This window comes from Astatotilapia calliptera, chromosome 5 (genome assembly GCF_964374335.1).
Source record: "Astatotilapia calliptera chromosome 5, fAstCal68.1, whole genome shotgun sequence".
Classification (NCBI taxonomy): domain Eukaryota; kingdom Metazoa; phylum Chordata; class Actinopteri; order Cichliformes; family Cichlidae; genus Astatotilapia; species Astatotilapia calliptera.
In genome coordinates this window covers 19,217,316-19,228,690 of record NC_137426.1, presented here as the reverse complement: position 1 = coordinate 19,228,690, position 11,375 = coordinate 19,217,316, and the positions used below count along the sequence as shown (strand labels likewise).

Sequence of the window (11,375 nt, the reverse complement as noted above, 5' to 3'; positions counted from 1 at the left end):
ATGGATATAAACAAGCTGGCCAACACTCAATAGTAATATTCTGATACAGCACATACAATAGCAAACTGGGGCACTGAGGACAGCCTCCTATAGTTTTTATAAAACAAAACATTACAGAGTATCCATGCTTTTTTTTTTCCCCAAACTTACTCAATCTCACTTTCTTTTTTTTTTAAATTTAGGGACTTTCTCTTTATAAAGTTGTTGTTGTTTTTGTTCAGTTTTTTTTAAATAGTTTTATCTTGTGCATTCACACAACAACATACACGCACTCATAAACAAATAAATTGCAGTTATGCACGCACACATCCCTCTTTTCTGAATGCATTTACACCAGCAACTCCAAGAACATGCTGCACTCTCACAGAACTGCACAGGCTGTCTACTAAGGGGACACAGTAAGTGAGACACACATCACTCTCAAACACAACATCACACCGTCACAATGCACGATGCAGATGCAATTAATGTATGAGGAATGATGCTTTATGGGAGATTAGCTCACGTTCACACGAATAATCATTCAGCATGCTGGACACACATTTAGTTTGCTCCTTGGTTTTTACTGTACACCTCAAAACATTTACCTATACAAATAGTACAGTCTCAAACTGGCATGTTCAGTGCACCGAAAAAATAGAAAAAATAAAGCTAACTTAAATACAAAAAAATGAATAATAAAAAAGTAAACATAATATTTGTTCCGTTAAACAAAAGCGTTTCTGGCATTGGTCACAGTGATTTGTTTAATCCAAAGTTTTCAGTGATTTGCAGTAAAACAAAAACAACCTGTTTACAAGAATACAGTGAAAATGTATGGTAGGCTTTTTTTTTTCTTTTTTCTGAAGGCTTTTGAAAATTACTGGTGACTTTTCAAGTCTTTCTACACATCTGTTTCTAGGCACCGATGAAGCCTTGCCTTCTCAAATCTGCCACGCGCAATGTCAGATTACTCTTGCGTCTAAGCTCAGGAAACCAGTCCCAGCCTCTAAGCCTTGGTGTCTCCGAAACCTTTTTTTGACGCAACAGTAGAGAAATCGCTCTGCATAGAGAACAGGAGATTATCCTTACATCATCGCTTTCAGTTGGCACATTATGTAAAAATCGACATGCATGGGCACAATTGAAATGTCGTCTACCATGTAAATCATATGTTACTATTTCATGGTAGGAGAACTCCCTACTTCAAGTATTCAGTAGATAAGGACCTGAAAATAGAGGATTCATACTTCATCCCCCTCTCGGTGTAGTGAGAGGATTGTTGCTCCTCTGTCTGTTTGCATTGTCTTCCCTTTTGTTTTTTTTAAACATCCAAGTCAGGATTTATCTTAACATTTGTAAACACAAACAGCAAGGTTTCACACGGTCTGTTGGTTCTTGGTCAGTGGATCAGAGCCGTAACGGTGGGAAGCAGACACATAAAAGATGATGCACAGATCACCTTGGAGTGATGAGTAAATGGAAAGACATTTATATACAACAACCAACACTTGGCCATAAAAGGGAGACACACAGGCACTATGAGGGTTAGAGAGAGGAACTGGGGATTGTAACAGTCTACTTCATTTTTCCACTATACTGTAACAATTTGTGTGCGCATGTGTTTTTTTTTTCTACTCGGTTAGCTGTCACAGTCACATACATCATCACTTCGGCTTACGAGACAACAACAACGACAAACACACGAAGGAAATGCATCCAGACAGAGTCACTCAAACCTCCGGTTGGGTGATAACTGTGATAGTCCTCTCACAAGTGCAAGCTTCTGACTGCTGAGTTCAGCAGACATAATCTCAATGCTACCTGTGCGAGCTGCAAAATTAAAAAAATAAATAAAGTCGCTGTTCAAAGTCGTCACCACAGGCAAAGTGGTCTTCAACTGAGTTGTTTTTCACATTAAGAAAGGAATGTAATAATGTCACCTTTTCTAAACTTCTAGATAGATTTGGATACACTTCTTTGTTTCCCATAAACTGTCCTAAAGCTCTTAATTTTTTTTTATTTGGGCTGTCCTGTATTTTCAGACAGGGAATGTTAAATTTGCTGCTGAGGGGGGTTTTCATATACAGTACAAATCAGAGGAAAATCACACCGCTCAACGCTCTAAATAAGACATTTCTCAGACCTCCAGCCAGATAGAAAAATAACCATGAAGAAAAAAGAAACATATATATATTATATATATATATTTATATAGTATCTTGTCAGTTTGAAATGATTTTCTGACCACATATAGACACACTCTATAGATTTCTCTCTATATGTATAATATATTCATATCTATCATATGTGTACAGTTTTTACGAGGCACAGGCCACCTTGTTGAGAAGGAGAAAACAAGTCACTATGTTTGGGGAGGTCACACAAACTACTGCTGGAAGAGTACAAGGGAGAGGGGAGCAGGAGCATACTCTAGGTCAGACACTGGTGTGTCAGTGGCTCCAATAGACCTGCAGGATAAACATCTATTGGACACTGCCTTCTCTTTATAGTCTAGAATGATGCTTATAGTAGCAGTATTTGCTGAGGGACCTAGCCTCTGTTTGTGGATCACAAACCCCATTTGTCAAATCACAAAGAACTCCTTTACAGTTGTTTATGAAGCCCATTGTGGGATCAAGTCCCTTTACTGTAAAAGGACTAAAAGATGCTCTTTACCAGGTCTTCTCACACCGTTTAGTTTGAGCACCAGCAGAAGCACCATTAGTAAAAATTCCTGCAACACAGAGGAGGTGCATAGGTGCATAGTCTCAGAAATAATCTAAATAATCTGATCAATATATTCTGACCACTCCCTTGGCTGCTGTGATTGGACAATTAAATCATTTTGACTTGATTTAAGTAAGGATGGGAATGCATTCACTCTATGTTTACATCTGCATAGTTTATTTCTTTTTTTGACTACTTTTGATTAAAATGAGGTAAGATGAAGATAAAATCCAGTGCAGCCACAGCCTTAAGGCTAAAACTAGCCAGAGAACTGGAAGGCCCTGCTTGCACAGCCACAGAGACCTCTTGATGTTGCAGGCAAGGCTCAAGCCTGTCATCAGTCAGATCAAAGCTCTTCGTTTTACCAACAAGAAATGACAAAAGAAACCCTAAAACTACTTAATCTGGACTGTGTGGAACATGCTAGTAAAGGGACACCACGTCACGTTTAGAAATGCTGAAGAAACACATGGCAGGTAAAAAGGTTAAAAAAAGAAAAAGAAAGGAAGAGGTCACTGCGTGCCACGGAGGGAAAATATAGCTCAGCAAAACAATCTGATGATTACAACACGCCGAAGGTCATGACAGCCAGGCAGAGGGGTCAGATGTCACCAGGTGAGTCAGGAGGGCAGTGAGGATTGAAAAACCATGACAAGAGTCAGGCGGAGGAGCCAACCAGAGCCAGAGTAGTCAGTTAGGCAGGTGAAACAGTCAGCAAGACAACCATGATCTTGAACCAGTCAAAGGAAGAAGGAGGAAGGAAGAAATACTGGGCTGACAGACGGTCATGAGATCTCTGCTGGGTGGATCAAGAGAGCGCCGTTGGCCTGAACTTGTGACAGACAGGTGAGTTGACCTCGGTGTAACCTCTGATACAGTGCTCCCGTGTTAATCACATGTCCAAGCAACAATTAGACACACACAGAACATCTCTTTCTCCATATCGTTCTCTCTCCTTCCATTTCAGTTGTGAATATCTAATGTTGTGTGAAGTGGAGTGCGTCTTGTCCTGTTCACACCAAGAAGAGCTCCCACATCACCTTAAACAGAACATGAAGGAGACAGTGGAAGTTTCAGTTTGGAAAGATTTTTCTTTTAGTGTAATTAATATAATGTTCACTACAGCATGTCTATGCGTGTCCAGATGGGTGAAATACCTGCTCAGCTGTCAGTCTCTATGCATGACCTGCACACCTGAGTTCCCCCTCCTCTTCCTGGGAAAAAAAGGTCCCGTTGCTGGGTACTGATTGAGTGGAGGTAATAAATATTTAGTTGGGTAGTGTTACAACATCATGGCATGGCTGTGCTCCTCCAGTAGTGACTGAATCATCTGAATGTGAGAAAAAAAAATACAAAGATATATAAAGATAAAAATATAAATCTGACAAACATGCTGAGATTTTTACAAAACACCACAGACTCCGCTGGCAAAGAAGTAAAATTAAGAAAGTCTTAAATATTTCTCACCCCTCAAAACAACATTAGAGCTTTGGTTGTCACAGCAAGGATTATGCCCAAATGCCCTCCTCGTCATCCTGTCGTTGGCAGCGTTATGCATGAGGAGAAGAAAGCAGCAGAAGCTGTTATGTTGCTTTTATTCAAAGCAGCATTGAGAACTGGAGGGACTGAAACTGTGTCTTATTTATTGAGACCAACATCTGGTGACTGGAGCGATGTCAGCGGTTAATTTTTTGTTCGCTTAATGTCACAACTATTTCTCTACAACAGAATTTTAACATTGCATCTATTGTCCAACTACTGTGCTACTGTGTATTTGACAGTCTGTCAAAGCAAACTTCTAAGAGATAAGATAAGATAAGATAAGATAGAACTTTATTAATCCCTCGGGTGGGTTCCTCTGGGAAATTCGACTTCCAAAAAGCACAGCAACGACCGAAGTTACAGTTACAGAATTGTTATATATATATATATATATATACACACACACACACACACACACACACACATATATAAATACAGAGACAAATATAAATAAAATATACAAAGGGGATAAATAGAATAAATAGGAATAAAAAATAAAAATACAAGTGAATTGCACATTTCAAGTATTGAGTCTATTGCACTGTTGACTATTTACAAAAAGTATTGCACAAGGTATTGTACAGTGAGGTGAAGAGGCACTACAGCTTAGTTGTTCCCCCCTCCTTTGTCCTCCTGTTTCCTGTTTCTCCTCCCTCTCCCCTCCAGAGAGGAGTTAAACAGTTTGATGGCGTGTGGGACAAAGGAGTTTTTAAGTCTGTTAGTTCTTGTCTTGGGGAGAAGCAACCTGTCACTGAACAGACTCTTCTGATTGTTTATGGCCGTGTGCAGAGGATGCCCAGCATTGTTCATAATGTCCATCAGTTTCTTTAATCATCTTTAATCATCAGTTTCTCTAACCATCATGGCTGAGATTATCACAGATATCTGTGTCACATGCAAGTACAGTATGTAGCTTGTGGCATTTGTTGGTCACAGTTATTAGATTAACTGAGTTTTAAGACATTTTTACTTTTCCATATCAAAAAGACGTCAGTGCTGACCTTTGAAACATGTTGTAAATAGCATTTAATAACAGAGATAACATGTGTGATCTTACCTGGTCTGGGGAAGGGCGATGACCAGCATGCGGGGGTCCTCGGGCTGGTCCCCCGCGATGGTGGGGCGACGGGTGACGTGGATGTTGGGCATGGTGAGGGTGTTGGGGATGCTGAGGGTGCTGGGGGTGCTGGGGGTGCTGAGGGTGTGGATGTTGGGGGTGTGGCCCCTGTTGCGGAGGTCCGTGTGGGTGCTGAGGGTGAGGGTGCTGCGGAGGCAGATGCCCATGTGGGTGCTGCTGAGGATGCTGGGGGTGCTGTTGGTGAGGGTGCTGGGGCTGTGGAGGGCGTGGGTGCTGTTGGTGCTGGGGAGGTGGCTGAGGGTGCTGAGGATGTTGCTGGTGAGGAGGGTGAGGGTACTGCATCTGTGGCTGCTGTGGGTGTGGGTGTTGCTGGGATGCCTGTGGGTGCTGTGGGTGTTGCAGGTGCTGTGGGTGCTGTTGGTGTTGCGGATGTTGCGGGTGCGGGGCGTGTGGATATGGAGTCTGTTGAGGGTGGGGAGCGTGGGAATACTGGGGCTGGGGCTGAGGTGGAGCATGTGGGGGCTGAGACTGGGGGTGGTGAGGAGCATGTGGATGATATTGCTCGTCTTCATAGTTGTCGGCTATCAGCTTCATTCTGCTTTGTGTCTGTAGGAGGAGGGCAGAGGTCAGTGCATGACGCTCTGCAGTTGGCAGAAGTGAGGAGACTGCACACTTGCAGTACATGGCAGCAACTTGTCAGTAACAAAGTAACTGTCGCTGTCCTAATTCATAACATAAAAATCAGGTTGTATTAAATAAGGCTTAAAACTACTGATTAAGATGAGCAACAACTCTCACCTCCTACTGGCAGTTAGAAAGAATGTATAACTCTTAGACACATTTACAATGGCTTTAGGCCTAGAGGCTTCCTCCATTCTTTATATACCGTCTGTGGTTAAACTACAGTACGATTCCAGGTGACCATCCACTGTTCAAGGATCAGTTTATGTGCTTCCAAGGTGACATAAGACAAAAACTAGAGACAGAAAAGTGGCCAGATTGCCTCTGCCAGAATTTTACGTGTGTAAATCATACTAGAGCTGTACGCTTTAAAATTTGAGTTAGCTTAAAATAAAAAAAAAATTAAAAAACGGAATATTTGAGACTGCTGCAAAACTGAAGTCTTGGAGGCACAGACTTCTTATTCAACTCTGATGTTTACGGCCACAAATTATTTGCAAATTGAGATGATAATGACATCACTTCATTTTAGTACTAGTCTGGAATTAACAAAGACTTAAGAAATAAAAGCAGAAAAATGACTCTGAACTTGCAAAGTGGTCATGCAGTGATAACCTTGTAGAAAATTGTTTAGCTGACTTGTACAGCTACATTTTTTATTTTGGCAACAAGCATCGGCAGAGAGAAATTTCCTTGGAAGTATGCTGCAGTACTAACATGTTGTTTGAGCTGGTGCATCAGTTTGTCCCGCTCCCTCTTGAGGGCTAGCACCTCCTCCTGGGTCTTCTTTTTATTCGAGGCAGACAGTTCCAGCAGTGCAATATTAGCATCTTTCTCACTAATTGCTGCCAGCAGAGCTTGTTGTCTGAAAGAAAAACAACATAAAACACTACAGTAGTATCTCCAGAAAGATTTAGCTATCAGATAGAAGGCCTCACATTTGACTCTAGAATACTTTGATATACAGAGGTACTCATGATCGACTCAGTGATTACAAGGTGCTCAGACCCTGCGACTGAAAAACAAGCCAAAATCATCACCCCACCAACACTGTGCTTTAACAGGGTATGAGGTGTTTGTACTGATATGTTGTGTTTGGTTTTTGTCAAACTTTGTGCTAATTATTATTAGCAAACATCGCCACATTGATCTCATTTGTCCAGGACAGTTTTTTCTTAAGATGCACTTTTACGATGTGTGCTACCATGTTCTTCTGGCTCTCCCATACAAGCCAAACTGTCATGAACTTCAACATTTAACAAGCTAACCAAGGCATGTAGAGTCTGAGATTTTGTGTTTTTTTCTGCAATTTCTCTGGACATTATCTGGCCTCAGGGTGAATGTGCAGCACATATTGACTTTTGGGTAGATTTAAGGAGCTTGGGAAGAAAAATTATTGGACTATTTTAAGTTTCTTGAAGAGGTTTCACTTCAGAGAAGCTTCTTCAGTTCTAAGACCAAATGGTGGAGAGCCCCAGGTATTCCCTAGTGGGAGTTGTCCCTTTAAAAAAAACTGGGACTCTCCACCATTTGGTCTTAGAACTGAAGCTTCCTGGATGAGAAGTGAAACCTCTTCAAGAAACTTAGATTACAATGACCTGGATGACTGAGAACCTACACAGACATTTTGGGTAGATTGGCTACTGTTTTGAATATCAGTGTGACCATCGTGGTGGATTTCAGATTACTTTTTGTTCTGATAATGAAATCAAATTTCAATTTAGCAGTGCTATGTCGGCTGTCTTCTCATAAAGACGGTGGGGAAGGACAAAAACAAATGAACTGGATTACATTTTGAGAAAAGAAATTAATCCAAGGCTTAATTACAAGAACATTTTTTAAAAAAGGAGGTTGAAAATGTAGACCGCCAATCTGATTTTTGCTAACAGCAAATCTCAGAAAACACTAACTTCATTTCAAGGATCTCCTCCAGCTGTTTCCTGCGTTCTTGTCTCATGTTGGTGAGGTGAGTGTCCCTCTCCTGTAAAGACTGCTGTGTGGAGGAGAGACGCTGCTTGGTGGCATCCAGCTCTTGCCTCGTCCTTTCTAGCGTGTTCATTAGCTCCTCCAACTGACGTTTGGGAAAACAAGGACATATATCTCATTAGGTAATTATTAAACTGTGTATCATCAGGGGTAAATTTTTTTTTTATTAGGGTACATCACCTTCAAGTGGTGACCACCATCTATGGAGCTGTCCTTACGAGGGTCCTGTCCCAAGCCTTTCTTGTCACCTTGCAGCCCCAGTTTGATGTTTGAACCCTTTTTAGCTTGATCTTTACCCCCTTGTCTGCAAAACCACAAAATTTGTGCATTTCCATTAAAAGTCAGTAGAGTTATATGAAAAATATGTAGACTTATGAAATGGGTGCATTTTATACCCAAAACCACAACAAAGATGTGAAACACAAAACAAGCAAAGCCAGTACAGCAATGGGCGATCATGTCAAGTGCATTTTGAATGTATTCAGTTTCAAAATAGTACCGCTTATGAGATCACCAGGACAACAACAAAACATGAGCATCACAGATGTAGCGATAGCTTCATGTTAATTGCATTGCTGAGATAAATCACAGGTTTAAGCACCAGTGTTAGGATGGAGTTAGGAAGAAATGGGGATGTAATGGGAGCAGGGTCATTACTTACCTGGGAGCTAGACTGCAGATGGGGAAAGGAAAAGGCAGAAGACAAGGGGTTGATGGAACGAGTGAAGTAGACATTGGAAGCAGGAAATAAGAGAACACACAGGAAAGTAAAAAGCAAACAAAACAGACACATTAGAACCAGAACATAAAGAAACAATCACAAGAAAAAAGTACAGTGAACCCAGAGGAGATCACGCTGTGTTCATTGCTCATCCAACAACATGGAAAATTACAAACACGCCTGTGGCAGTCACTGCTCTGCAGCCTGACACAGCTAATGCAGGATGCACCTTCTCTGAAAACAAGGGCCCATGTGCATCTTCTGCCAAGCCTGGAAGTGGCAGACATGCATTTAGTCAGGCAAAAGTTAGCCGGGCAAAAATAAGAGGAGAGGACAGGTTGGAGAGTCGAGCAAAAGGAGAGGAAGCCAACGGTGGTTTGATCAAGTGGGCAAGAAGGGAGCTAGTGGGAGAATCAGTTATGGATGCAGGGTTGTTCAGACAGAAAAGACCTGACTGAACTGACACACTTCAGGACTGAGGGCTCAGTCCAGACCCTACCTACTACAGCACCCCACACTGAGCGCGTGTAGACGTGGAGCACAGCAGCTCTATTCATGCAGGCCACTAGGGCTGATCTTTTCCTTTAGTATCTCGTAGAGCAAGCTAGGCAGGGCACGTGGGGGCAGGTTGGGATGGAAAGCAGGAAGAAGGGGGCACTAGAAAATAGGGTCTGTTAGGTGCGTTAATGGGATATGAGGGTGCAAGGGTGGCTGGGTCACAGAGGGTGACTTGGGGTGAGGCGAGCAGATGGGTGGCTGGAATGAGAAGGGGAAGCGTGCTCGTGGCAACAGCAAACATTAGCTGAGGGCAGACACTTATACAATAAGCTACTACAAACAACCAACGCCACAAAAAGACACAAAAGGGTGTATATTTGTGTGTCTTAAAGTGTGTTAGCAGGAAGCTATTTCCACAAGAACACAAGGAAGTATAGCAAGTTCAAATAAAATGTAAAAAAAGTAAAGAAGTCAAAGCAAGTGGGTAAATCACACCAAGTTCTATAGATAAAGGTGCTGATGCGTGCATTATTTGCAGTATTATTAGTATTAAAACATTTACAGTATATACAATGCGTTTTTAGTTAGGGTTACAAATTACAAAACATTTGCTTATAAAACTGCAATTTTTATATTGACAGTTTGCTGCAACACCGGTGTGACTGAATTTACTGTGTGACTTTACCAAGCATCACCACAGAAACACGCCAAAACAGTAAAAAATGAGTGTAGCATGTGGTGCAAATAAATGGCAAGCAATATATGCCTATCTGGACATATATTCACAACATTATGACCTGATGATTTGCATTTATATGAAGTACAACCCTTGATCTTTAAGGTTTGAACTTCATATTTGCTTAAAATTTCACATGGCTGTTTAATTTGCTGTGATTGCTCATGCAGCAAAATATTTGTGGACTTTTTTCCCACTTTACATCATCAGTGCACAGATAAATGAGTTTTAATGATGACTGCTGCCCCCAAAATAAACATGCAACACAAACTCCTTCTCCCTTACACGTGTATACATGCACACGTGCACACACACACACACACACGCGTAGAAAAGCTCCTTAAATGATCAAAAAGCAGTCACGGACACAGATGCAGACTAGAAAGCAAAAACATTCTAAAGAAATGAAATCAAAATGAATCCAGGGATCTTTGTATCATGTACGCGAATAAAATAATGGCACCACGGACTAAAAACAGACTGTGTAACTCTGATACAAAGATTTTTGAATCCTTCAAACAGCAGGCAGACCCAGGTACACAGGTGAAACCAGATGCAGTTGCGGCAGTCGCAGTCGGAGACTTTAACCACGCAGCCAAGCCTTAAGTGCCAGGGCAGAGCACTCACTTTCCCAGGAAATCCCACACCATGCCCCCTATCTGCTGGGGAGCAGTGGACACAGAAGGGAGCGGGTCAGGGGGAGCTCTGCCACCGGGACGAGGGGTGGGGCGGGGGGCGGGGGGAGGGGGGCTGGTGTCAAAACAGAGAAAGATTTGCAAGGGAGATGAAGAAAAGATTTTGAAAAATCAGAATCAGATTTCAGAACAGAAGAGAAGTAGGTTGAAAGTTGATTCATGGCCAGGGGTAAAGAGAGGGGCAGGTGAGCATGGTACAGAAGAGAGAGAGGGAAATGGGACGGAGAAAAGTGGGTAAAGATGGCAAAAAAAAGGACAAGAAGACGCAATTAATCAAACACCACTAACAAAGTATCACGACATTAATCCTATAATGATCTGAGAAGGGAGTATATAAGTGTCTTTAACACTAAGCAGTGGCAGGGGAGAAGGGCTGTGTGGTCCTCATGCAGATCAACCAATCCCTATGTTAGTCTCATCCGTCTGAATCCTGTCCAGGTAAAGGACGATGATCTCCTTCATTAGACAAACCAAAGTGCAAATAAACTTGCAGTACTGCTCCCAGGAGAGAACCAGAGAGGCCACCTGCTTTATTTCTGCACTCCATTAACTGGACTCAGATGACCTCTTCCGAAAGAGAAGTGGCTGAGTGGAGCATTGCTGATATTTATAAACAAAACCTAAACGTGTAAATCAAAACTGTGTGTACAGAGCACATTATCCAATACCATCGAGTGCAGTGCAGTATGAGAACATCACAACTGAACATAACATGGAAACACTATGAAA

General features: G+C 41.9%; 1 protein-coding gene across 8 annotated transcripts in view; it reads right to left on the bottom strand.

Annotated features, from left to right (window-relative positions):
• Positions 1-3,870: 3,870 nt before the first annotated feature.
• erc2 (ELKS/RAB6-interacting/CAST family member 2) overlaps positions 3,871-11,375 on the bottom strand; it is a 46,923-nt gene continuing 39,418 nt past the window's right edge. For 6 of the 8 annotated variants that reach the window (XM_080301798.1, XM_026167805.2, XM_080301801.1 and 3 more), the window contains 7 exons: positions 10,579-10,701; positions 8,177-8,300; positions 7,921-8,081; positions 6,728-6,875; positions 5,309-5,935; positions 4,177-4,244; positions 3,871-4,039 (listed from right to left, as the gene is read on the bottom strand). In XM_080301798.1, coding sequence (XP_080157924.1) covers positions 4,218-4,244; positions 5,309-5,935; positions 6,728-6,875; positions 7,921-8,081; positions 8,177-8,300; positions 10,579-10,701 — 1,210 coding nt within the window. In that variant the 3' untranslated portion in view covers positions 3,871-4,039; positions 4,177-4,217. Of the gene's footprint in view, positions 4,040-4,176; positions 4,245-5,308; positions 5,936-6,727; positions 6,876-7,920; positions 8,082-8,176; positions 8,301-8,657; positions 8,670-10,578; positions 10,702-11,375 lie in introns of all 8 variants that reach the window. The other 2 variants (XM_026167810.2, XM_026167811.2) reach the window with 2 other exon arrangements.